Source organism: Sebastes fasciatus, chromosome 11, assembly GCF_043250625.1.
Source record: "Sebastes fasciatus isolate fSebFas1 chromosome 11, fSebFas1.pri, whole genome shotgun sequence".
Taxonomy (NCBI): Eukaryota; Metazoa; Chordata; class Actinopteri; order Perciformes; family Sebastidae; genus Sebastes; species Sebastes fasciatus.
The window spans coordinates 9,394,696-9,422,574 of NC_133805.1; the positions used below are offsets into that span (position 1 = coordinate 9,394,696).

General features: G+C 40.2%; 2 protein-coding genes across 7 annotated transcripts; one reads left to right on the forward strand and one right to left on the reverse strand.

Moving 5' to 3' along the window:
• Positions 1 to 23,217, forward strand: LOC141776666 (solute carrier family 22 member 13-like). The gene is made up of 10 exons (XM_074650408.1): positions 1 to 407; positions 508 to 611; positions 1,123 to 1,277; positions 1,812 to 1,980; positions 2,065 to 2,185; positions 2,334 to 2,428; positions 3,923 to 4,137; positions 4,243 to 4,351; positions 4,985 to 5,191; positions 22,362 to 23,217. Exons 1-10 carry the CDS (start codon positions 33 to 35, stop codon positions 22,390 to 22,392), a joined length of 1,581 nt encoding a protein of 526 aa, XP_074506509.1. The 5' UTR covers positions 1 to 32; the 3' UTR covers positions 22,393 to 23,217.
• xirp1 (xin actin binding repeat containing 1) lies at positions 11,847 to 27,805 on the reverse strand. Of its 6 annotated transcripts, XM_074650403.1 has the most exons (9): positions 27,660 to 27,805; positions 26,485 to 26,629; positions 26,213 to 26,267; positions 25,817 to 26,113; positions 25,523 to 25,601; positions 20,459 to 20,610; positions 20,201 to 20,242; positions 14,577 to 19,037; positions 13,718 to 14,152 (listed from the first exon to the last, which is right to left on the reverse strand). In XM_074650403.1, the coding sequence occupies exons 2-9, from the start codon at positions 26,607 to 26,609 to the stop codon at positions 14,150 to 14,152; spliced, it is 5,214 nt and encodes a 1,737-aa protein (XP_074506504.1). In that variant the 5' UTR covers positions 26,610 to 26,629; positions 27,660 to 27,805; the 3' UTR covers positions 13,718 to 14,149. The 6 variants fall into 6 exon arrangements, with proteins under 6 accessions (XP_074506499.1, XP_074506501.1, XP_074506502.1 ...); XM_074650398.1 differs by having other exon boundaries at positions 11,847 to 19,037; positions 27,660 to 27,804; XM_074650400.1 differs by lacking the exons at positions 25,523 to 25,601; positions 25,817 to 26,113; positions 26,213 to 26,267; positions 26,485 to 26,629; positions 27,660 to 27,805 and adding exons at positions 19,160 to 19,201; positions 23,242 to 23,630 and having other exon boundaries at positions 11,847 to 19,039.
• Between the last annotated feature and the right edge of the window lie 74 nt (positions 27,806 to 27,879).

Below are 27,879 nucleotides of genomic sequence, written 5' to 3' on the forward strand. Positions count from 1 at the left end.
AGCCAACACAAAGTGAGATAACTGACATCAACATGGTTGATTTTGGAGAGATCTTGAGGAACATTGGAGAATTTGGATTATTCCAGAAGCTCACTCTGATTGCAGTTTGCTTTCCAAATTTCGCACAGCCTTTTGTCTTTGCAAGCTTTCTATTTGTCCAGTCCGATCCAGAGCGGCACTGTAAAACAGACTGGATCCTTCAGGCCGACTCTAACCTGACCACAGAGGAGCAGCTGAACCTGACTCTGCCCCGGGAGGAGGACGGGACCTTCAGCAGGTGTCGGATGTTTGTCCCTGTGGACTGGGACATTGGTGCCATCAGGGAGTACGGACTCAATGAGACCACAAGGTGCCAGAATGGATGGGAGTACTACAACCTGATGTACGAGGCCTCCATAATCACTGATGTAAGTAATGAGTGTAAAAACTGGAGAAATTAACCTTCATGAAATCCTTCCTTCAGTAAATATTTGTTTTGTTTTTTTCTTCCTTTTTGTTTCTTTACAGTTTGATCTCGTTTGTGACAAAGCTAACTTGGTGGCAGTGATTCAAGCAGTGTTAATGGCCGGTGTTCTTGTTGGTTCTGTCATATTTGGACTATTTGCTGAATCGTAAGTGTATTTCATGTAGTAAAAAAAAACGTTTTTTGATCTATGCTGTGAAGATAAAGAAATAATATATAACCTCACACACGGCTCCAATGATATGCAATTAGTTGCAACACTAAATTAAATACTAGCAGGGTATCTGCATGTCTTAAATAATGGACTCGGACTCTTGCTAGTTTGTTACCAACCCTGGTAAAAATAAAATAAGTGGTTATCCTTGTGGGGACCTGTGAAAGTGTGCACTCCCGTCGTTCGGACCTGTTAGAGGCCCGCAAACCTCCAGTATCGGCTGCTTTCCATTTCCGTACGATAAAGAAGAGAGTGTGCAACATAAAGCTGCTGCTCATTTCTAGTGTTCATTCATATTCCCTGTGTCCATAAGCATATGGTTGTAGCTATTTCTGTCTTTTTCTTCATTAGCACCATTGGCGCTTTCAATTCTGTGTGTTGACCATAACAGAAGCTGGTCTTTTTTTCTATACTGTATCATTTTGTTCATCTCTTTCTGTTGCAGGTTTGGTCGCAAACGAGCAACTCAAATTACAGCAGTTATACTGTTCGTATTTACTGTAACAACAGCACTATGCCCCAATGTCTACTTATACTTAGCATCCCAGTTCATGGTGGGAGTTGGGTACGGAGGCTATCGAATCAACTCTGTCATACTGGGTATGTACTGTATACAGGTATAAATATTTATCATGTGTGGCTTAAATTTCTATCAGAAACTTCAGGTTATCCAAATAAAACTTTTTCAAAAAAATGACTTGCTCCCGCACACACTTTTCTCTGCTTTATTAGTCAACGTTACGGTCAACAAGGACCTTCATCAGGACATTAAAATCCAAATCAAACTAACATGGGACTACAGACAATACACATATTAAAGACACTGGCATAATAGCAAATTGATAGCAATGATAAACATCTTGAATCTCTTGATATTATTGTATGCAGTTTTTGCAGATATTGATGATACAAAGTTATCCACTGGTAAAATATATGTATAACAAAATATATGATAATAGACCACCAATTGGCTTGAATAGCTGTTTCAATGTTACTATAAAATGTGTATGTCATTATATCATCTTTCCAATTATTCTTATGGCATATGTTTGTTTTTTTTGTTGAAAAATAAAACAATCCCAGTAAAAACTTGTAACTTAAAAAATATGAAATTGAATATTTTCCTTATTGCAGCCACTGAATGGATCGGACCGTCCAAAAGATCATTGGGAGCATGTGTGACTCGGCTATTTGGTGCTGTTGGACAGTGCGCCGTCGCTGGTGTGATCTACGTCATCCGACAATGGAGAGTGGCTCAACTGATCTCAGCAGCTCCACTTGCAGTGGTTGTTATCTACATATGGTGTGCATTAACGATTTTTAATTGATTTTTTATCATTTTCCTTTGTAAATTATAGACTATAGTCATTTTCCTTGTTTCTATCAGGTTTATTCCAGAGTCAGCCAGATGGTTGTTAAGCAGAGGAAGGACAGAAGAGGCTAAACAGCTGATTGTGAAGGCTGCAGCCATCAACAAACGCACTGTTCCAGACTCTCTGTTGGACAATGTACGGATCCCTCACCTTTTCTTTTCTTTCAATTATTCATAATGTTGGTTTAGAAGTTATGCTGCCTAAAATGATTTGTTTCTACTTTTACCAATCCCAGTAAACTATTAACGATGACTAGTTTCACTAAAGTATATTTCTGTTACAGATTGCTGTGAGGGATGTTGGGAACAAAGGAGGCATTAAAGTTATTTTCAGATCACCTGCACTGACTAAATATTTCGTCATCATGACACTGGCATGGTGAGTTGAAATTTACAAGAGCTCCATTAACTTCTTAAAGCTGCACTAATATTTTCAAATATTGGCTGAAATGACTGTGTGACAAACCAACAGAGATTTACTCCCAACCCTGCAGTTCCTCTCAGCTCTACGGAGCATTTTAGCACCCTTTAGCTCGTTGTTTTGGTTTTATAGCCAGAAAATAAAAATGTAAATTGTGAGCTAACGTGTTTAAGTCCATAATATTTCAAAGGTGTGTCGTTTTTAAGCTTGTTGTGGAGTTCTGCTCCCAAGTGGCCCAAAATAACAAATGAATACAGCTTTAAGTAATGGGTGAATAAGTAGAACAACATGATTTAAGGATAGGTTCACAATTTTTCAAGTTTCTTTTAAAGGTCCCATATTTTAAAAAGTGAGATTTTCAGGTCTTTTACATTTTAAAGCAGGTTTAAGGGCTATATAAATACTGTTAAACTATAAAAACACTCAATATACGGAGAAATACACACAGCCCGTATTCAGAAATTGCGCGTTTGAAACAAGCCGTTAGGATTTCTGTCCATTTGTGATGTCACAAATATACAATATTTAGACCATTACACAGTTTGAAACATAAATATTCTAAATGTGTCCCAGTTTATTTCCTGTTGCAGTAAATAACATCAGCTGACAGGAAGTAAACATGCACCCAAACTGTTGCCTAGCAACTAAATTCCGTTGCAGTTCTATTGAAATTCCATTGAAATGCACTAAAACGGCCCGTTTCAAACAGAGGGTGAATACAGTTATATTCAGACAGACAGTTTTATTTATAAATATAAAGTTATTTATTTATTTTTTTAACATTACAGCATGTAAACATGTTGTAAAAAAACAAAATACAAGTATGGACCTGAAAATGAGCATGATATGGGACATTTAAATGTCCATATATAAACATTGACTTTTTTTTTCATCACTGTATTCTTCCTGTTGATACTAGCCACCAATAAATCCCTTCCTTATGTGCATCCAATGTGTTTTTAGTACAAAAGTACTAGGCCTTTTTTTTTTTTACTAAAAAGAACATAACAGCCACCAGATACACTCATGAACACAACTGCTCTCATTGCACATTTTCATTAGGTTTCAAGGTCATTTCATAGTATACGAGTAGAATAGTGCAGTTTATTTATTAAACGCTGAAATCATTGTTTTGCCACAAAATATGTATGCTGATTCTCAACGAGATTAGACAAACTAGTTTTATTTTAGCCTTAAAGAAGTCATTTGATTAATTTAAACATCAAACATATTGTTTTATAGAGCTTTAATTTAAACATATTATTGGACACAACATGGCAACATGGATAGCACTTCTGCTTCACAGACGTCCGTGCATGTTCATCCCGTGTTTGCAACGATGCAAAAGTTCAAAAGCTGTTGTGCAGATGTTGATGATGCTATATAATGTAGTATATTCAGGGTCTCATCCTCTGCATGACTAATGTGTTTTCTTCCTGTCTTTATACTCAGGTTTGCACTGAGCCTTTCCATCTTCTGCCTGTACTTCAATTTGGGAAATTTCGGCTTGAGCATCTTTGTGACACAGTTCTTATTTGGTGCTGTTGAAATACCAGCTAATTTACTGTGTTTTTGGCTGCTGGAGGTTTTTGGTAGAAAAATATTATTCGTAGCAACACTACTGGCCGGCGGACTCTCTTGTTTACTCGTCCTTGCAGTTCCTCGAGGTAAACCCCTTGGCACATTTTATCAAAATGATAATTTAATGTTTTTGTCATGTTTGTTAATTTGTCAACTTTTGTTTTTGTATGTTTTTTTTGGTTTTTTTTCAGGATATGCCATTGCTGTTACGTCCTTGGTCGTTACAGGACGTTTTTTCTTGGTCTGGGGTATCACTATATGTAATGTTTTTGTTCAAGAGTTGTTTCCAACATCTATTAGGTAGGTGTTCACAGGCTTTATTTGCAAACTTTACAAACCTTGGAGAAACAGCACTTTAAGATGTATTAAATGGTTCATATTAACCTGCTTGGATTAATAGTACATAGCGGAAATGTTGACCCAATATAAGCCACTTCGCAGCCTTAGATCCTCAGGTGGGGCCCTTCTGGCCGTTCCAAAGTCGAGGCTTAAATCTAAAGGTGGCCGTGCTTTTGTCCTCTGTGACCTCTTTTAAATCATCTCCTAAAACACATTTTTATAGACTTGCTTGTACGTGATGTCGTCTTTTTATTCTTTTTTATTTGTAATTCTTTTTATTGACATGTTTTTATTGCTTTTTTATTTCATCATCATTTGTCTTCTCTCTACTATGTCTTTGCGTCTTTTGTTTTAACTTTACCTTAATTTTGTCTTGCTTGTGTTTGTCTTTATGTTGTTATGTTGCCTTCTGGGTATTTGCACTGTGTAAACTGTGTGTTTAAAAGTGCTATATTATTATTATTATCATTATTATATTTTGTTAAAGAGTAATAGGCTCCACCCCTTTATGTTTAAACCAAGCGTTTCTTAAAAAATGTGCTATTCGACCCAAATGTGTAAATGTTTTTTAATTTTCCACTCCTCTGCTTTCAGACAAACAGCGACAGCTTTAGGAGCCATATCAGGAAGAATAGGTGGATTATTGGCTCCACTGCTCAACATCTTGGCCGTGTACCACTGGGTCATACCCACCACAGTCTTCAGCGGCCTCACACTGATCAGTGGAGGTCTCAGTTTCCTGCTTCCTGAGACCAGAAGAAAAGAGCTTCCTGAGTCAGCCGATGAGGCCGAGAACAACAGGTGACTGTCGCAAATATGTTCCATCATTATATATTAGGGCTGTCAATCGATTAAAATATTTAATCAAGATTCATCGCAAATTAATCACATTTTTTATCTGCTCAAAATGTACCTTAAAAGGAGATTTGTCTGTAATACTTTACAATAAGGTTCACAAAAATATGAGTAGTTACTGGAAAACGAATGAGGAACTAACTGCTAGTGAACCATTAATTAATGAGTAACTCCCAATCAAATTTTATACAGTAGGTAATGATAAGTCAATGATTAGTTAATGATGACATTAAAAAACGAATGAGGATCTAAATGCTAGTGAACTATTAATTAATGAGTAACTCTCAATCAATGAATGCTCAAATCATAACATGGCAAACTGCAGCCCAGCAGGCAACAACAGCTGTCAGTGTGTCAGTGTGCTGACTTGACGATGACTTGCCCCCAAGTAGCTAGTATGACATGTTTGGTACTGTGGTGGAAAACTGCTATGTTAATCATTGTAAAGATACATATCTAAAACGAATTTGCATTATCACGTTAACTTTGACAGCCCTACTATATATGTTGACGTCTGTTTCATTTCATCGTTTGTTCCCTGATATCTCTCATCTGTCCTTTTGTCTTTCAGAGACGAGACCTCCACAAAAATAGCAAGTTGTTCAACTCCAAATGAAACCAAGCTGTAGACGTGTTTACTTCTAATTGCACCCAAGTCATCACTTTACATCATATAAACAGCTGCTGTAGAAGTTGAGAGTATAATGTGGTGTACGCTTAAAGGTCTCTTAACATTTGCTTTGGTTTGTTATTCGGCTTCTTTTGTCATTAACATAGTTGAAATGAAGCTGTTATTAATGAACTATATTGTTTTTAGACAGTGTGATTTTGTTTTATTATTATTCTGAGTGTACACTTTACATATAAACATGATAAAAATAAAATATTGTTCATAAATTTTGTGTTTGCAAAAGAAAAAGTCAAACTGTCTTTTAAATGATACCGAACCACATGCCTTTCCAAGATAATTAACACAATATATATGAATATCCCATCATAAGACTAAACACCACTGTCTTCTATTAAACGTGACAAGACGAATCATCAAAATTACAGACTGGCTATTTACTTCTATATTTGATAGCATAAAGGGGGTAAAAAGTATTATATAATCAGTGGGTACATATCAACTGAACAATATCTTAAAGGTCCCATATCGTGCTCATTTTCAGGTTCATACTTGTATTTTGTGTTTCTAATAGAAGATGTTTACATCCTGTTACGTAAAAAAAACACATACTTTTCCTCATACTGTCGGCCTGAATATACCTGTATTTACCCTCTGTCTGAAACGCTCCGTTTTAGTGCGTTTCAAAGGAATTGCAAAGGAATTGCAATGGAATTTATTTGCTAGGCAACAGTTTGGGTCCATGTTTACTTCCTGTCTAAATGAATAACTGATGTTATTCACAGACACTGCAATAGGAAACAAACTGGGACACAGTTAGAATGTTTACATTTCAAACCCTGTAATGGTCTAAATATTGTATATTTGTGACATCACAAATGGACAAAAATCCTAACGGCTTGTTTCAAACGCACAATTTCTGAATACGGGCTGTATGTATTTGCTAGTTTAGCAACATTTATTTAGCACTTAAACCTGCTTTATAATATAAAAGACCTGAAAATCTCACTTTTTACAATATGGGCCCTTTAATAATAATATATAATTAATTAATATATTTAATATATAATTAATATATAATGACGCCGAATATATAATGACGCCAGTGGTTGTCCTTCCGCTTCAGTCAGCTTGGTTCACAACTGCCGTCATCGGCTGTCCTCGGGGTTCCCCACACCCAACAGGATATCGGATCGTAAATATTGAACATGTTTAATATTTGCGATTTGAGATCGGTGCAGCCAGGATGGACTTCCGAGCCGATTGGGGGATGTAAAAAAACACTCTTAACATACTTTACCTCACACCACAGGAATATCTGGAAAGATAACCTTTAGAACCATCAAAAAAATCGGGCATTGCTTACGATTGTCGGGAGGGCAGAATCGGCCTCAAAATCGGCTTGATTCTCATGTAGTGTACCCGGCATAAGATGTGAAGGCACCTTGACTCTTGGCAAGAAAGCAAGGGCATTGTCCAAAATGTCAAACTATCGCTTTTAGATCTTTTAGTATGAACTATATGAGATACTGTCTGCCATCTAAAATGTAGTTAAACTTCAAGGTGTCATCAAACAAAACTGCCTCAGAGCTCAAAGTTGTAATTTTATTACAGATTAAACATTAATCGCAGCATTTTCATATCAGATTATTTACAGTTTCATTTTCTAGAATGTATACAAACATTTCAAAGTCAAATTAAACCTAGTTATTACTCTTGAATCTTTCCTTTTATCAACTATTTTATTCATATGAAATCAGTTTAAAATAGAAAGTCACAAACGTTACATCCTTTGCTTCTCTTTGTGTTAACTTTGACAAAAAAAAATCATATCCATGTCATAAAATGCATTGATTTTGCAGCTGTAATGTAGAGACACATACTGTGCTGTGTTTACCACTTGAACTTGAAATTACATTTATGTTACAGATTGTGTTTCATGCAGATTGCTAAATAAAATGCTGGGGTAAATGAAAGCATTGTGTTTTTTAACTCATCAAATGTGAAATGGTTATCATATCCATGCACTTTAAAAAGTGCTTTTTTAAAAACATTTTAACATATCATTTGTAATCTTTGTGTATTACATCATGTAAACACAGTTACCCAAGCAAATCATCCATCCAGCTACTATCTGTGACAGTGCTTTCTGCTTTTTGCTCAGCGCTGTTGTTATCAGACACTAAAAGACTGCCCCCAAATAAATTTACATCACTCGGCTCAGACACGGGCAGCAACTGTGGTTCTGATGCAAAGATGTCATCGGCAAAAAGATCTGTCTGAGCTGAAGGAGCGGCAGCAGAAGATGTATCAGAACCAAGTAAATCACTCAGCGAGTTAGAAGCGGCTGGGGTGGATGGCAGCACCGTAAACACATCGCCAACTCCGAAGAAGTCATCGGGAAAGGCAGACTGGTTTGAGGAAGCGTCGGCTCCTCCTTGATGAGGCGCATCAACAGCAGGCGGCTGAGTGAACAGAACGTCGTTTGAGCCGAATATGTCAAAGTCTGCGACCTGCTCTCTTGTCTGGCTGTTTGTACCGAAAGGACTTGAGGTTGGATCCTCATCTCGGTTTACGGGTGCAGACGCAAGGGGGGGAATAAGCTGATCTGTCAGGCCAAGCATAACGTCATTCACAGCCGATATTGGGCGAGAGTCAAGCAGGCTTAAAGTATCAGTGGGAGCAGCTTCGGGCAAAGCTGTGTCACCGAAAGAAGATAAAAATGCATCACCGGGGGTGTTCACAAAAAGCTCCGGACCAAAGAGATCTTGAGGAAGTTCAGGGTTGAGATCAAGAAGCGCTCCACCGCACAGGTCTCCTCCTCCTCCTACGTCTGTTGCATCAGGCAGTTCATTTGGCTTTTGAGCAGATTCATCAGTATCTATCTGAATAGCCAATGGGTCATCAGGACTGACACTGTCCCCAAAAATATCACCATTAAATGGAGCACTCAAACCTTCATCACTACTTTTCTCAGCTATTAACTGATTGATTGACTCCTCAGATGCTTGGCTCACTGATTCCTCAGTATTGGGGAGATCTTTGGACTCAGCTTTTCCCGGATCAGTTACAGACAGGCTACTGCTTTGTAAATCTGATTCTTGATCATTCGTTTGTTCTGGAGCTGTTTGGTCATCTCCAGTTTCACTTGTTGAAGTCTTGAGCAGGTTGGATGGCTCTGTGGATTTGCTGACAGCCTCACTTATGTTACCCATCATTGGCTCAGCAGAATGTGACTTTTCCTTTATAGGTTCTCCAGCCTCTTGTTCCTGAACTGGTACGTGAGACACGTCACTCTCTTTTTGCATCTCTTTTGTAGCGGCATCCTTTACCTCCTCTGTCTTTTTGTCATCGTCGTGTGTTTTGTCATCTCTTTTATCTTGCGCAGCCGATTTTGCGGTGTCCTCAGCCTTCTCCGAGGATGACTGAAACAGTCTTCCTAAGAGTCCACCGCCAGGTTTGACATCTGCTTTCTTGGCGTCTTTTGGTTCAACCTTGTTTGTTTTGTCATTTCCACCTGATGTGAAGAGCTTTGACAAAGGACTCTTTCTTTTGGACCAGGATCCCAGTTTTACTTTTGTCTTTTCAGACTGTTTTGCAGAACCCTGCAGGGAATTTGATCTTGCAACGGGCTTCTTCTGTCTACTGCCATTTTCTTGGTTGTCGGCTGAATTAGTCTTTTCAAACTGATTTTCATTCCTCTCGAGACTGGCCACCTCTCCGGTCATATGTTCTGCGGGACTGCGTGGAGTACTTGCACTTTCTGATTCACACGGGTCGACGGAGTTTCTTGGAATGACATGCGATACCTCAGATGGCTTTTGGTGTTCCACAACTTCTTGAGTATCAACTGATTCCTCAACCTTGTCTAGAACTTCATTCAAAACTGTTTTATCAGTCTGTGGGACCTCTTGACTACTCTCAACTTCAACGTCAGGCTCTTTGTTCGACATACTGCTTGTTTCTCCATGGCATTTATATTCAGGGATTTCAAGGTACACCTCACTTTGGCGCTGCTCTTTGCCGAACTCAAATGACAAATGATCAGAGTTATTTTTGTCAGTGACATCTTTTGTATCCTTGGGTTCAGTTTGGTGTGAAAGCAGCATACCGTGCTCATCGCCTTTGGCTCCCTCTTTGGTCAGTTGGGAGGACAGGTCATACTGAGCAACATCAACATTTGGAGCAAACCGTACAGACTTCCTAGCTTTATTCTGATAAGCGTCCAGCCTGTTGAATGCTGGATTGCAGTTTGTTTTTGAAGTGGGTGCCACATTTTTCTGTCCGGTTTTCCAGTTTGTGACAGTATTATCCTTTCGTACGGAGATGCTGTCTTTGGTTGGATAACTCCTGTGTTTTGTTTCCTCTGAGGGCAACTTCTCAGCTGAGGTATAACCCGTTGTTTTGTATCGTTCATTGACCCCTGAAGTGAAGGAGCTGGACGATGTCTTCGCTTTATCTTTCATTTCTCCACCATGATTTATCTTTTTTTGGTTGTTGTCACTTTTGTGATGCTCTGAAGAAGATGCTTTGTCAGATATCTTATTTTTCACATACGTTCCCTGTGCTGGATTAACCCCTGCAGGACTCTTTTTCTCTGGTGGCCAGCTCATTTTTAGTTTGCCCTTAACATCAGCACCACTGTTATTTTCCACCTCTCTTGGAGACAACTTTTTAACAAACACACTAGCAGAGGACTCTCTGGAGCCATCAGACATGTTTAAATAGCTTTTTGTCATTTTGGGAGTGGATGCGGTTTCTGGCTCATCTATGTCTTTAATCTTCTGAAGCCAGCGGTCTTTATGTTGCTTGTGCCCAAATCCTTCATCATAATTTCCTGTTCTTTTAAAAAGCTGTTGGTAGTGAGAAATGCAGTAGAACTCTCCATACAGAGATGAATAGTTGTGGATGCTGCAATAAAGTAAAACAAAGTCTTTTGTAATATAAAATTAAATTAAAAATCAGATATTGTTTAATTTGTCATATTTGTTATATGTGTTGATCAGCTGTGAATGATTTCAGTGCATTGGAGATTTGCAATAATCATAAAATAATTTCTAAAATCCCCTCCAACAATGTTTTACCATTAATATTGGAATTTTCATTCCAGTAATAGTGTTAATTAGGGTGAATATCTTTTTTTACAACTGTTGATTTGAGTCATTTTATCATACTGTGAAAAAATATCTCACCTGAGCTTCTTCTTACAATGTTTACAGCAGAAACAGTTGTTGTGCAGGATAAGTTTATTGGCCACCATTTTTTCCATTGGATAGACAGGAGTCAAACAGGCGGAACACATATCCTTGGCAGGTGACCCGAACTATGATGATAAAACAAATTCATTTCAAGGTGTTGTATGTTAAACATTTCATTTAATTTGGCCTTTCTGACATCCTTTTTATTTCTCACACATTAAGTCTGTATTGGAATGATTTATTATGGTTTAAAAAAAATGGAAATTATTGTTGTTCTTTTGATTTCCAAAAAACAGAAAAAAAAACAGAACGAGGCTGGTGACTGCTCACTGGAGTCCTGGATAACACTTCATTTTACAGGTCCGCAAATTTCATGGTAATTAGGTGATAATTAGCAAGTATTTGAAATTTCTTTGGAATTACTGCCAAATTACCCCAATATTTACCTCAAAATGTATCAAAAAATACTTTGTTTGGCTGTCCTGACTTGGGACTTGACTATGGACTTTTATTATTATAATTTTATATCTATTTTAAACATCATTTAATAATTATATTCTGCTATTTCCCAATAAGCAGTAATAAATAGCTAGTTATTTATTTAATACATTTCCAGGAAAGGTGAGTGACGACTTGGATGTGTGTTGTAACTCCATGACTACTGTTCTAGTGAAATTAATAGCAAAATATACCAAAAACATGAAATGCAAACAAAAGAAGACAACTTTACCATGGCTAAATAATGATAAAAAACAAGATCTTTACAATCACATCTTTTTAACTGTTATTTATTTGACAATTTACACAATAGAACATACAGTATCAACTGCTTATCTTTAATACAAGAACTTTAATATGTGGTTACAGTATAAAATCTATAAGACAAATACTTTTTTTAAACTAAAAGTCAACATTTTCATGATTTCATAAGATCAATTTCATGACTAACAAAAACTTTTCATGAAAACATATTGTCATAAATACACAAATGGAATAACTGCTTTCCTAAAGAACTCACTGCTTGTCTTAATTAATGCTTTTCCTTTGGTTGGCTAAATGTTACAAACACCGTCCCTTCCTCGTTGGCGTTGCTCAGCACTTTATCTTCAAAAGGGCGACCAGATCTTCGAATTATTGGGGACGTCATGACTTCGTATCTGGCTGGACTCCCGACTACTTCGAACAGTGTTGATGATTTACTGTCAGACTGTTTGGTGACAAATGTTGAAGTCACAGAAGAAGAAAATACGTTGCCAAAGCCGTCGGTCTCTTCGTATGTTTCACTGACAGTCTTCTTGCCAACTATTCCTGCAGGTTGCTCTGGAACCGTTTTCACTTCGATCACACTAACCTTGCGTTGTGGAGGACTGTGACCGTTCTTTGAGGGTTCGGCAGCAGCAGACTCCTGTCCGAGACCACTGTTTGAATCATAGCAACTTTGAGATTTACCCTCTGGTTTTGGTTTAAATGTTGACATGGGTGACTTTGGTTGTTCGGCAGACTTTCTGGCAGCTGAGTGAATGGAGATGAATGACGGGGAAGACTGGGAAGAGGACTGTCTGATGAGTGGCTTGTTTTGCACTTGTCTGCACACTTGAGGACTTGAATCCAAATGTGTATTCACGCCAGATGCCTCTTTGGTCTCAACTGATTTGGCCTTGCTTGACACAATACTTATTTTCCTGATGTTGTTGGTGGGTTGAAAGTTTTGCTCAGATTTCAAAGACTCATCAAATAGTCCTGACAACCCTGCGATGTCAGCCTCAGATTTCAGATTGGAGACAGAGTACAAAGCCTTTTTAATGGCCTCTTCGATGTCAAGAAGTTTTGCTAACGTTTGTTCCTTCAGATTCATTATTTCCTTGCTTGCCTTTTCCAGATCTTCATATGCAGTCTCAACTGACGAGATGCTTTCCAGATCATCGTCCTGTGTCTCTACTTCAACTTTCTTTTCCTCCGTTTTACTTTCCTTTGCATTTCCACCTTGTGTAGCCATCCAAGCAGGGACAGTCTCATATAACGTCTTAAAGGAGCTAACGTCTACGCTGCTGGTCTCTCCCTCTATATCTTGCACTTGAGACAGGATTTCTTTGAGCTCCTCTCGTTTCCTCAGATTTTCAAAGATTTCCATGGCTTCTTTCACATTTCCCTTCATGATCTCATCCTTGTGGACAGAAAGCCTTTGTAGTCTTTCATCATCTGTCTCCTTTACTTTCTTCTCTCTTAAAACAACTTTATCCTCGAGTTTGGGTTGCTTTTCATTGATGTCATTGGTCTTTGACCTTTGCTGTGCGTCATGTTCTATCTTGGGAGGGGATTTGTGTTGTTGAGCAGTGGTTTTGTTGGTTTGTTTATGGTCACTTACATTGTCATTTATCACTTTTACCTTCTTGGACAACAAAGGGGCTCTTTTGTCTAGAGCGTCACTTTCCTTTCTTTCAAAGTTCTGTAGAGCAGCCTGCAAGCTCATGTTCATTTCACGTTTACCATCTTCTGCATAACTCTTCATGCACATTTCTATCTCCTCAGCTGCATTGATTTTCTGTATCACATTTCTCTCCATTTCCACGTCAGTGCTGTTCGACTTCATGACTTGGCAGTCTGATTTGCTCACTGGAAGGGTTTTCTTTTTCTTCTTAATTTCCTGATCTTTTGAGTCCGTTGGTAGACGTTCACTTGTTTGACTTGAGTCTTGCGACGCTTTAGTAGAGTTTTGGGATGTTTCATGTAAGGTCTCTTTACTGATTTTGCCATATGTTGTGGTTCCTTGTAGTTTATCAGGAGAGGGCGTAGGAGACTGTGTGCTTTGTTTTGGAGGAATCACTGCGCTTTTTATGTTGTCTTTAATGTGGCAAGCGACTTCGGGAGCAGCTAAAATATTTGGTTCTTCTACAACTACTGACTTTGTCCATTGGGGCTTTGGCGGTAAAGCTGGCTTCTGCTCCTTTGGTTTCTCACTTGTCTTTTGAGGGAGTGGAGGTGGAGTTACACTCACAGAGTTGGATGATTTAGAGTTCCCATTTGCTACAGGGTTGGGTGCTGAATTCTGTGTTGTAAGGGATGGTTGTCCTTCACAGGTTACTGAAATTGAAGGAGACAATTTTGTGTCAGATGGAGGCATAGACACCACAACACACTGCTTCTTGCTCCTCACTGAACAAGCCTTCCCTGAATTCCTGTATATCATTGCAGCTTTATAGTCTCCTTTGGATATGTTTACACTAGACTTCTCAAGAGATTGCAGAGCCAATTGGACATTACCTCTTACAATATCTTCTTTATCTAGGAGCTTCTGCTCTGTAGCTGCGCTCTGCAGAGACCTAATAGATGCCTTCACATCTCCTCTGATAACTTCTTCTGTCTCATCTTCTGTTGTCTGACCATTACACTCACAGCTTACAAAAGATGGCAGTGATTCTGGTGCACAATGATTGACTATAACTGCACTTTGTTGACAAGCCTCAAAGGAAACATGGCTTTCCTGATCTTTCTCTGCATCACTGACCTTTGGATAAGTCTTGATTTGCTGGCATCTGGAGGAAGATGAACACGTAGATTGCGTCACTGTGGAGGAGGTTTCCTCTTGTGCCGTGACATTTAGGTTGTATATCTTTCCTGGGACAACGGCTTCGCGCTCCATATTCATGCTTTGCTGCTTAGCCATTTGAAGGGACTTTTTAGCTGCTTTCACATCTCCGGATATAATGACTTCTTTTTGTGCTTGGCTTCCTTCTATTTCAGGACCTGACAAGTCCATGTCATAGATAGTTCCAGGTTTAATGATCTCCCGCTCCACACACATGCTCTGTTGCTTTGCACGTTCTAATGACTGCATTGTTGCCTTGATGTCTCCAGACACAATTTCCTCTTTTTCCACCATGACAGGTTGCTTTACTGCAAGTTGTTGCTTTGCTGATAAGATATCCCCAGGGATTATTTCTTCTTTTGGAGCACAGCTTTCAACACTGAGAGAGCACTCTGACGAAAAAACTTTTTTGGTGTTCTTTACATCCCCTGGCAAAACATCAGAAATGGTTCGCTCTACCTGCTCTTTTTGCTGACAGAGACTTCTCTTTGCTTCCTTCACATCCCCTTGAACTATTTCAACGTGCTCCTCAGCCAGAAGGCTGTGATCAACTTCATCTCCTGTTGCTTCGACATGAAGACTTTGCAGATAGCGCAGGTCTCCTTTCTCAATGCAACTTTTGTACAGATTCACATTTCCCTTTTCATTTTCATCCACTCTACACGACGCTGCAGTCCTCTGACTATTGGCAGTAGCTAATAGATTTCCAATCGTAGACTTTACGTCTCCCTTCTCTATAACGTGACTCTCGGTTTTGGCTTCAGAATTGCAGATGAGTGAATAAACTGACATCTCTGCTTGCCCGTCCACAGTCTCTTGCATTATGATTCCCTTTTTCAAATCCTTATCTCCGACAAGCAATTCATCGATCATCTGGACAATGTGTTGTACTCGTTGATCCCTCTCGATGTTGATAGTTGTGTCTGACTGGTAGACTGGAAGTTCTACAACTGTGGTATTTACTTTACCCTTCTCCACTTCTCTAAGAAGACTAACTTGTGGCTTTAGCGTTGGTTTGAGTAAGAGTTGTAACATGATGTTCCTGATGTTACCCCCAACAGCCTCTTCATTCTGGATTTGCACACCTTCATTGCTTTCAAGCAGATATTTTGCCATGTTAACATTTCTGCTCTCACTTGCTTCTATTATGATGCCGCTTGAGTGAACAAAAGCCATTTGGTACAGATAGGACAGGGTGTCAGCAACAGTGTTGGCAGTGATTTTGTCCAGTGGAGTGGTCTCAAAGAGCCAGGTAGTGCACTTCACATCAGATTTTGGTATCTCCTCCTCAGTACCTTGCACTGAGGTGTCCTCAGGCTCCTTGATCTTGTCCAGTGGCTGTGATTCAAACAGCCAAGTGCAGCGTTTCACATCTCCTTTTTGGCTGTCTTCTCTGTGGACCGTTTTTACCGGACCTTGCTCCTGAGGTTCCCCTTTCAGACTGTCAATGCTTTGATTCTCAAAGAGCCAGGTGGAGGTCCTGACATCACCTTGCTGGACATCAGTGACGCTAACCATTCGCATGAACTTCTCGCATGACTGCTCAGATTCAAATATCTGTTTATTGAGTTGCACATTACTGCTTCCCAAGTCTTCAATGACCCTGACAGTGGGCTCATCGCGGCTGGTAAGGGAGTCCAAAGGTTGTGTCTCAAACTTCCATCTGGCTGATTTGACATCTCCTTTCTTGACATCTTCTTGGGTAACAGCTCGGATCACGTAAACTTCCTTCTCTGCCTTGATGGCGTCAAGGGGTTTTGTCTCAAACATCCACCTTGCTCCTCTTACATCAGCACTCATTACCTCCTCCTTTTTCACAGTTGTGACTTCATGAAACTGGCCCTCTTTGTCTCTGATGGCATACAGTGGCAGGGATTCAAACATCATGGTGCTCGACTTTACGTCAACACTGCTCACAGGCTGTTCCACAGAATCTGGCTTCTGTTCAAGGGGTTGCTCGTGGATTTTGTCCAGTGAGGAGGTTTCAAATATAAACTTTTTGTTCTGTACATCAACACCCTCTTCGCCACTGACTCTCTGAATGTTTGTATCTTCATTGTCCTGATTCATCTGGTTCATGGGACAGTTTTCAAACATCCAGGTAAATTTATGTACGGAACCTTTCTCGAAGTGTTCGTCTTGTTTCTGTTCATCAGATGTTATTGCCATTTCTAATCCAATTTCGTCGAGGGACTGGGATTCAAAAAGTTCTTTGACTCGTGAGACATCTCCAGACTGAAAGTTGACCTGGCTGACACATCTCACGTCTTGTTCAGACTTTGCATCCTTTCTTATTCTATCCAAGGTTTCTGTTTCAAAAACATGTTTGACTGTTTGAACACCAACCTCCGATTTGACAGAATCCTGTATGGTGTTGCACAGCTTCAGATTGTACTCTTCGCCATCTTTGATGCTGTCTAGAGGCTGTGATTCAAAAAGCCAAGTAATGGACTTGACATCGGTATTGTCAATGGTTTCTTTATCATTTACTTTTTCTGATTTGTCATACAAGATGTCCATTGGTTTTGTCTCAAATAACCATTTGCAGTTCTTGACATCACCTTTACGATGTTCCAGTTCTACAGAAGCATCCTGCTCGGTCTGGTTGAACTTGGAATGGATCCCATCTATTGTCTGGGTTTCAAAAAGCCACTTTGCCGTCTTGACGTCGCCCATCGTATCCTCCTGTCTGGTGATGCCTTTGATTACCTCAACATTTCCTTTTCCTTCTGCAAGCTCGTCTAAAGGCTTGGTCTCAAACATCCACTTATAGTTTTGGACCTTCCCTTTGATGGATTCTTCTCGGCTGACTGTTGTGACCGTATGGAGGTTTCCAGAGCTGTCCTTTATTGCGTATAAAGGAGTTGTCTCGAACAGCGCTTTGTTACCTTTTACGTTTCCTGCTGCAATAGCTTTTTCCTCCTCAGTAATCTCTTCATCAGAATGAGCAATTTTGCTCAGAGGAATTGTTTCAAAAAGATTTTTGAATCCCTTAACATCGCCTTTTTCAATCTCTTGTTCCTTGAAGGAGGTGTTCTTTTGAATACTGCAGCTCTCAAATATTTGTTTTTTGCCTTTTACTTCTCCTTGTTCGTCAGCTGAAAGGGTAACTTTCTTCAAACGCCCAACTTCATAGCTATCACTAAGGGTCTCCATGGGTTGAGTTTCAAACAACCACAGAGAAGTCTTGACATCTCCTGCAATAATTTCTTCCTTTTCCAAAGACTTTTCTGCGGAGTCTCCTTTCAGTGCGGCCAAGGGCTGCATCTCAAAGAGCTTCCTCTTGTTCAGGACATCGGCCTCTCCGGCGCATTCAGTCGCCGTTCCTTCAAACTTGTCTTCTCCCACGACCTCTTGTATTGTGTCAAATCGCTGAGTTTCAAACATCCACCTCTTTTGGTCAACTCCTCCTCCGTGCCCCTCTTCCAGAGATATACCCCGAATAATTTTCACCCCATCAGTTCCCTTATTAATCAGGTCCAAAGGCTGGGTTTCAAAAAGCCAACGGGCAGTGCTGATGTTGCTGCTGTTGATCTCCTCCCTGCAGATGGATTTAATCTCATGGATATTGCCACTGTTGTCTCTGATGGCACAGCAAGGTTCTGCCTGAAAGAGTTTTAAAGTCTTTTGGACGTCTCCTTTCTGCTCCTGAAGCTCAGATCTCAGTTTGAGGAAGCTATGGTCTTCTATGGAGTCGCAGCGTCCCAAGTCACTCAATGGTTTGGACTCAAAAAGCACCCGAGCCCCTTTCACATCTCCTGGCTGGATGGGTTCTTTCAGCACTGCTTCGACCAGTTCACCCTCTTCGCTTATTGATTTATTTAGAGAATCTAAGGGCTGGGACTCAAACAGCCACGTTGATGTTCTCACATCCCCTCTGACAGAAGTCTGTCTTTTGACAGACATTTGTTGGGTGCTGTCAACGTGCTCAAACATTGAGGAGGTGCCTCTGACGTTTCCACCTTTTAACTCCTCATCATCCAGCAGCTTCTTGGTTTCATGAGGATCCCCAATGTTGTCCATAGTCCAATTCTCAAAGATCCACCTCATGGACTGCACTTCACCCTGATAAGCTGCGTCCGCTGCCTGAATGTTTTGTGACTGCACTGCCTTCATTATCTCATCGTCAGCGATGTCATCGAGACTTGCCCTTAGGTCCGGGTGGATGTGTTTAAAGAGCCTCTTTAGCTCACTCTTCTGCCGTTGTTGGTAGATCGTGGAAAAGGTTTCTTTGGGTGGAGGCAGAGGCAGGCTACTTAATGCTGAAGGCCCTTCATAGTCGAGGGGTCTCGGTGGTACAGGAGGAGGTGGGGGGGGAGGCAGGTCCTCTTCATCGTGAGATGATTGTGAAACTGTTATTTTCTTGGCTGCTTCGGCCATCTTTAAATGAAAGACAGATGGAAGTAATATTGTCAGGTTTCAGTAATCAAAAACTGTATTAGTTAAGGTACGTGCAAATATTAGAACAACATGCATTTTAGCAAGTGAAGCCATACTTTACCTTTGTCTATGCTCGCACGATGTTTTTCACAGCAAACCATCCTCTGTCACACCAGGGTTAACAAAACACTTCATAGCTGTTAGTAAGCAGACATCACACAGACACCTAGTCTATACTGCAGGTGCACTAAGTTAATAACTAAATGTCTGCCTTTGGAAATATAAATCTCATTAACTTAATTTTTTTGGCCACTTGAGGGCAGCGTAATCAAACTGCAAACACAACACTGATATATTATCACCTTTTTAATGGCAACCTTGTTAGGAAACAGAAGCACATCCAGCGGAGGCGGAGCAACATTATCGCTAATTTGAAGTTTGGTGGCCTGGCAACTCTAAGTCCAATATTCATTCTCCTTTTATCTCTATTTTTGGTCTCCACCAACTCCTGAATATCTGGTTCTGAATATCTGATTCTGTAGAGATTTTTTGCTGGAATCGTCACTGATGAGAGCAATGCGACTGAACCAAAATAGTTAAAAGATAACAGCAGACTAATTGTACATGACTCCTACGACAGGTCTGGACCACTCGTAAATTGTGTTTGTACCGAAGAGAAAATTCAAAAATACGAGAAAATTGGTGAATGCAACAAGTACAATGCATGCTCATGGGGGATCTCTTGTTGGGTCTCTAAATTAAACAGTGTGGTCTTGACCTGCTCTATATGAAAAGTGTCTTGAGATAACTTCTGTTATGATTTGAAATAAAAATAAATTGAATTGAAGTTCTCCTGAATCACTCAAACAAGCCTCTTAAGAATGAATCTGTCCGTACTGTTCTTGCATGAGGACCAATGTTCACGTGGTGGAGCCCATTGAGATTTACATTACTAGTAATGTGTGTTGATTGTAATGCCGAGGCCATGGGAAAAGAATAATGATATGGTACTATTATGTTGTGTCATGAGTTCTTGAATGTAGGTCAAAGGTTAACTGTGTCTTTGGTCATACAAACCAATTAAGAGACAGTTATTCACACAGCACACACACTAACAGCACCCACACACTGTAGTAAAGGATGCTAAGTGAACTATACAGTACCTTACTGTTTTTAGCCCTCGTTCCTGGAGTACTGACGGATTCCTGTTGAACAACAGAAAAATAATCATTTAGATCAGTTTGGATCATGGGTAAGTTACATTATTTTATGTAAAAGTATATATTATCACATAAAGCATGCAATAGATTTATCGGAAAATGTCGAGTCGCTCCCATTGAGACGGAGCATTGCGGTCATTCCCTAGTGGAGCCCTTGACCTGAGTGTGTGGGGAGGAATGAGAGGCATTTCAGGAACTCACTGGCTGTGCTGAGTCTCCTGTGGAGTCGATAGCTGCTGCTCTTGACAGATAGAGAGCCGATCTGTCTCTCACTGAGGAGGAAGTAGATATCCTGTCTCTGCCTTGTCTTGTCGGAGTGCCCCCCTTAGTCAGCGATGGACTATATTTGTCATCTGCAACAGAAAAGACTAAATAAATCCAATATATCTACCTAAAATATTTATATTTTTATATCAGTAACATAACAATAACTGACGTAAAATAACTTTTGGATGGTATCTTATTTTCTATAGTTTAGATTTGTTGACACACACTTGTAAAAGTAGGACTCAGATGTGTCCCGAAATAAGTGTGTGTCAGGTGCCAGCAACAAGTGATAACATTGTGTGTGTATATTTATAGTGATGTAGGAATCTTTCTTATCACTGTTGCAGCTCCCTGTTAACTTGTGGAAACTATTCCATCTGCAACGAGACCTATGGCGTCCTAACAGGGATACTGAGTAGCTTGGGGGACTTCATTATTTAAATGAACCTATTTATGATAGTGAGTTTATGAAGGCTTTGATCCAAGTAGCTGACGGGACAAATAGACCCACACAGCCTGCCTGCCTGCCTGCTGCCTGTGACCATCACCAAACTGCATGCCATGGACTGACCATGACGCCCAAGCAGAAAAAAAAAAACAGCAACTGCTAGCTCAGCTGGAGTGACACAGATTGTTTGCACATTGTTCCGTGTGAGCTCTCTGCCATCAAACAGTCAACACCTGACTAAAGGAATGTGCCTGCCTGACCCCATGAAAAACATGGAAATGATCTCAGCTTGGTGTGAGTTAGTTCACCTGGTTGTTTTACTCTGCAATAATACAGTTCTTTGATTGATTGAAAAAAACAAATGTCCTCAGTAGGTATCAGCTGAAAACAGGTGATCAGTTTCAGTAAAGAATGTGGTAGGTGTGTTAAATCAGCATATCCTCATACAACAGTTTGTATGATATCTTACAAAAACTTATTCCTCATTTTTCGTGTGTTTTCATACAAGTGTCCAGCAACATGTGACACACATGTCAATTCCCGCCCCAGTCTTTTCAAAATAAACCTCTGTCTTCACAAGTTTAGGCAACAGAACGACTTAGTTTAGGAAAAGATCGTGGTTTAGGTTAAAATAACACCGGAAGTGGCGTAACTTAAGTTTGGAAGTTGCATGACAAAAACTATTTAGTTAGGTTTAGGAAAAGATCGTGGTTTGGGTTAAAATAACTTAAATATGGAAAGTCTGTGACAAATAAATCAACGTTGACTTCTAGTTTCACACGGGATGTGAACAGTCCGTTGTTGAATTACATGCAAAATTATTTAGTGGGATATATACAAATCACAGTGCATTACTATTCGTAGGTTTAGCTACGGACGGTGTATGAGAACAGCTAGGTTAAATTCAGAACGTATTTCAACAACAACAGCACTGCGATGACCAGAGGTCAACAGCCCAGAGTGCTGCACAGGCCATCCGGCTGTAACTAATGGCCAGATTTGAACACACGCCTCCCCTTTTCACACCATAAGCCCTCGCAGGACAAAGGATGGACCAGCAAGCTGGCGCCTCTCACGAGTCCGGACTTAAACTATTTTCATAGATGGGTGAGCAGACAGAATGAGGCAACCGAGCGCCGTGCGTGTCCCGTTGAAGTCCTCACCCACTAAACTGAGAGGTCAACTTCATCACTTATCATCACCACACGGTACACTCGCACACACACACTTGTATCAATAGCTGGTGAAATATTGACTTGTAAAATCCAGCAGTTGCCAAATCAAAAGTGACTCAAAGCGTCATTGACATTTGACACCTCTCTCTGTGATTCCCACACGTTCAAAGCAATTTCTACTGACATCTCTTTGATCATTTGGTTCATTCTCCAGGAATGAAGAGGAGCTATTAGCGGCGCAGTAATGCGGGGGCGTTTTGGGCCGCGGGCAGCTGTACAAATGATGGTGAAATGCAGTTGGTATTTGTTCCTCACCACCACCACCACCTCCACCACCTTCACCACCGTCAGCTGTTGGCGATCGTAGCCACATTCACAGACTGCAATGAAAGCCAGCATGCCAAAAGGCTGCTCACACAGGAGGGCTCCAAGCAGCACATCACACCACTGAATGTGTTACACCAGTCAATAATAGATGTATCTGTATCTTCCTTGTTGCTTTTACGGCAGATATGCATATATTATATTATAGTTCATCAGGACTCCTGTGATGATGGAAAGACGGAAAGCTAATGACTGAGTGATCCTGTTGTCTGACCTCCCATTCCAGACATTTCTAAGGATAAAGGGCTGAAAATTGATAGCCACTTAAGACGTAATGAGGATGCCAGCAATGTAGTCACAACACTTCAATTTGGGACTTTGTTTGGCTCTGATATCACTCATAAAGAAATAGACATAAATAAGAGCAAAATGGAAAGATCATCACAGTTTCTTTTTTTTCTTTTTGATCAAAGTCGGTGATTTAATAATTTATTCTAAGCTTAATTAATTTTGGAAAAGTATTTTGTTTCTCAGTGACATCATCGACACACTGGACAATATTAAACCCTAACTTCAAATTTTGAATATTGTGACACTGAAATAAAAGCAAAGAGCATCCACTCCACTCCACGTTCATTCACATATCTTATACAGATCAGACAGAATAAAAATACTGATTTAAATAGCTTCCTCAGTCATTATTATACAGTATCTTGTACATTTGCCTGAGTTTCCTCCATTTCAATAAAGTTCATACTCATGATACTCACTAAAATACCATCCAGCGTTGATCTCTGTCTCTTCCCTGTGTATCTCCGCTGTGCTGGATACTCTCAAAGCCCCTGTGATGTGTGATACAGCCTGTCTCCTCTCTGCTCCTCACTGTGACTGGACTCTCTCTACTCCTGTGGCCTCTGTGACAGCTGATTTTTATCAGAGCCCGCTGTCCCAGTGGAACACTTTGGCTATTTTGGGAGGGTGGGCCGGCGGCTGCTGCTACTCGGCTGAGTCAATCACCTCTGTTAGTCACTGAGGGACTGGGGCACCCCTCCACCTCCCATTCCCATAGCTACATTGTCACCCACTATAACGGGCACAGGGTGGGACCTGCAGTATGTGTGTCAGCGGTTGTTTGGTGGACAACATCAAAAAAAGACATGGTAACACTTCATTTTACAGGTCCACACATTTCATAGGCGATAATTAGCAAGTAACCTATTTGAAAATACTCTGGAATTACTGCCAAATTACCCTAATATTTACCTACAAAAATATTAAAAATGACTTTATTATAAACATTATTTAATAATTATATGCTAAAATAGTATAAATAGAAACACTAATAGAAGACACCTCTTCAAATCTCCCCATAGTGTGACTTATTGTTTACACAAATGTAACCTGGTATAGCTAATGTAATGATTCAGGGAGTTTTTTTAAGAGATTTCAAATAAGTTATTTGATAGTTATCATTTATTTACCAGAAATAAAGCATATCAATTAATTTTGTATTCTTTTTCTGGAAATTTATTAAATTAATTCACAGCTATTTATTACCGCTTATTGGAAAATGGCAGAATATAATTATTAATAAAATTTATATTAGATATAAAATAATAATAATAAAAGTCCAGATAGGAGTTCCAAGTCAAGACCAAACAAAGTAATTTTCGATGAATTTTGAGGTAAATATTGGGGTAATTTGGCAGTAATTCAAAAGACATTTCAAATAGGTTACTTGCTAATTATCACCTAATTACCATGAAATTTGCGGACCTTTAAAATGAAGTGTTAACAAAGACATACTGAAGGTCCTATTTTGGTAAAGTGGTGCACTGATAAGGCTGCTAAGGTGACTATTTCATATTAGTACTGTCACATATCTTGAGCTAGTAGACTATAAAATGATTATCTAATGTTTATAATTTGTTGTTGAAGTTTTAAAATATTTTCATGTGTTTAGAAAAGTACATCATTTTTGTCATCCTCAGACATTCTACTAGAAATATCGTAAATGTCCACTCGCATTCCTCTCTGTGTCTTATTCACACCCGACACATCTCTGGGTCACAGTGTCAAGTACGATAAGCTGCCTCGGTATCAGTTCCAGGACACAGTGTGGCATGGCTCAGAGGGCCAAGGTCTGCGTCACAGTCAGAGACGGTCAGCAACAGCCCTCACTCCTATCTTGAGCGCGTAAGCCAAACGCATAGTTATGCATTTAGACTGCTACATCCTCGTCTTTATTTAGCTGTTTTCCCTGCAACTCCCAGGGCCAAAGGACACAGAGGTCAGTGTTTACCCAATTCTGTCAGGTGTGACGACACCTACTATGTTTGGATCCTCTGCTGTGTCAGAGCTTTCTCTCTCAAGGGCTGCACACCTGATGAGTTTAATCAGCAACATGGGACACACCTGGTCGCAGTGTGCTCCGTGCTTAAAAACCTGAACATGCAGCATTCTGTGGTCGGCAGATTTCCTCTCACGTCATACCTCTGTGTCTTGGTTTTTGGTTTCTTTTCCTTTTTTTTTTCAGCACAACATCCATGCCCTACACTACTGACTCTACAGATTTCTCCCATACATTGTTTTGACTTACTTTTTAAGTACTTTTTGGTTAATAAATCACTTTATTTGTTCAGTATACCCGTGTGTCTCCTGTTTTTGTCACAGATCTAGAGCCGGGCTGTGACACAGGATGTACACTTTAAGTATCTGAGGCCTTGATCCTGGCATTTTAACTCAATCTAGATTGATATACTCGATGTGTGGGGATGATCAAGCACTTTTTTTGACAGACGGATAAATATCTCCGCCACATATTTCAAAGAACCAGCATAAACACAAACATTGACTTTCTCAAAGATCAGTGACGGCAATCTTAATTTTCCAAAAGTTTTCAATGTTCCTATGAAGTGAGGACAACTGATTGTGACCTGTGGAACCAAAATACAACAGTGATCTCATGCCTTTGAGGGAACCCTGGCACGACCCCATCTGCCCCATCAGATCTCAGTGACGATAACCATGAAACCCAGCACCACTCCTCACCGTGTGAGTATCTGGAAGCTCTGGCAGAAGACTCTGGGAGTCCATTCATGGCCTTTACTCCTTCCACTTGGGCGGCTCTCTGTGGATAAACATATAGTTTGGTGAAGACAGTTACAACACATTGTTTTTTTGGTGTTTCCAGTGTCCCGGCCAGCGGGCAACCTCCGGGTCTGAAAAGTGAAGCAGACGTGGAAGTGCCTTAAACTTGCATAAAGACTCATGGATTGCATCACAGAGCACAATCAATGTTGTAAAATCTGGTATAAAACAATAACACGTATTAACCTCACACACCTGAATGGTTGTATCCTTTAAAGCGGTGTTGTGACTTGTCCAGTCCTGCAGAGGGCAGTCTCTCCCCGTGTTACTGCCAGTAGCAGAAGCCAAGTTGAGCCGAGGGCTGCTGTTGAAGCTTTGCTGCAGGGTGGCCTTGGACTCAAACATGGCACACAAAGCTTTGGTGCCAGAAGACTCCTTCTGAGGGAGGAAGTCCATGGAGCGACTCCTGGATAGATTAGAGCTTCTTCCAGAGCCCCAGAGGGCCGCATTGTCCAGCCTCCTCCATCGACTGTCCACACAGCTGTCTGACACCTGGAAGCAACGGCTGATTTTTATGTGTGTTTTCAGGCAGTGTTGTTGTTCACATTTATTACTCAAGATGAAAATAATAAAAATAAAAAGATGCACTACCTGGAGTTTATGCTCCTCTTTTTCAATACTCCTCAGGTCAGCACAGCTTTGGTATCTGTTTGAACACATTAAGAAATCAATAATTTGACACAAAAATAGTGTTTCCAGAGTCCGAGATCAGAACTGCGTCCATAACAACGGTCTGTTATAAAGAAATAACAGACCGTAAAACACCGTAATTAAATCAGAATCGAGTGTTCAACAAAGCAGTGTAATAAAATGCAATATGTGTGTATGTGAATGTGAATGTGCACATATTGTACAGGACTTACTGTTGCACCAGCTGAGACACAGACTTCTTGTCCCAGCGGGTGGGAGCGGGCATGACCCATGACCTCTCCTGAACCCCAGAAAGACTCTTCAGAGACTGGGTCCTCCTCAGGCCAAATGTCTCCATAGCAGTCCCTCTGACAGCAGCTAAAATAAGGAAATCGTACAGTAACAATTTGTGGCAACAACCTTGAATCGCCTTATTATTGTGTGTTAAAGGAACAGTGTGTAGGATCTGGCGGGTATCTAGCGGTGAGGGTGCAGGTTACAACCTCTCCCGTGTGCCAAGCGTGTAGGATTGCTACGGTGGCCGACGCGGAAACGCGAATGACCCTCTCTAGAGCCAGTTGTTTTAAGAGTAGAGTGCATAGAGTGTGTGTGTACGTGGGAAGTGAGTGGTGAAGCAAGAGAGAGAGAGCGGCGGCAACGGGAGCGAGTAACGGGAGCGAGTAACAGGAGCGAGCAACGGGAGCGGTCTAACGTTATCAACTCCGGCCCAAACAGGAAAAATTAGCGTTTGGTTTGTCTGCTCCCTACTCTGTATATAAACGGCTCATTCTAAGATAACGAAAACACAACAACTCTTATTTTCAGGTGATTATACACTAAAGAAAACATACTTATTAATATTATATTCCATTTCTGCCAATAAATCCCCGTAATTGTTACACACTGTTCCTTTAATGCAAAATACAAAAGATTCGTAACAGAAAGTACATGACGTGTAAATGCTAATAAGCAGAAAAGATGAAATCCATAAATTCATTCTTTCTACATCCTGACTAGGATTCAAGCATACTGCTGAAGTTCAACTTCATCTGAGTCATTATATAACAGATTGTCACACTGACAGTCATGTGACTCTGTTAATGTTTATGAACTCCGGCACTCAGACAGCAAACCCAAATTTGCTCCTCAGTACGAATGTTGTATTGTACAATCAATATATGATTATTCTGTTGCTAAAAGACCTGCCATACTCTCAATTAAAAGAAGAAACAGTTCGAAGATCTACATTTTTAACAGGGAAATCTACATTAAAATTCATATTTCATAATTTCATGCATCATGGTAAATAAACAAGCTACAAACTAGAATACAGTTACAATATAATCAATGCAAATAACGTTGCGCTGCTGCTCTGTCTGCAAAATCAAAAGAATATTCAGCCCCATACCTGAAGAGAAGGAGCAGGAGTCACCTAGGCATCTCTGTCACTTGTGGTTTAGGAGCATCTCTCACAAGACACAGCAATTTCTAGTGGCCAAAGTCCTTTAACACCTTGTGATTCAAAGCTTCCGGATACGTGATCTGCCACCATAAATTCACCTGATACATTTCTCTGATGGAAGTTTTTTATGCAAAGCAGATCATAAAAATAAAATTCATCGCTCAGT

Coding starts and splice junctions, on each gene's coding strand:
- LOC141776666 (XM_074650408.1), top strand. CDS start 33: ATGGTTGATTTTGGAGAGATCTTGAGGAACATTGGAGAATTTGGATTA. Junction 2,429..3,922: donor GTCATCATGACACTGGCATG/GTGAGTTGAAAT, acceptor CTTTATACTCAG/GTTTGCACTGAGCCTTTCCA. Junction 5,192..22,361: donor GATGAGGCCGAGAACAACAG/GTGACTGTCGCA, acceptor TTCATTCTCCAG/GAATGAAGAGGAGCTATTAG.
- xirp1 (XM_074650398.1), bottom strand. CDS start 26,609: ATGGAGACATTTGGCCTGAGGAGGACCCAGTCTCTGAAGAGTCTTTCT. Junction 25,602..25,816: donor TAAAGGATACAACCATTCAG/GTGTGTGAGGTT, acceptor GTTTATCCACAG/AGAGCCGCCCAAGTGGAAGG. Junction 20,243..20,458: donor CAGGAGACTCAGCACAGCCA/GTGAGTTCCTGA, acceptor GTTGTTCAACAG/GAATCCGTCAGTACTCCAGG.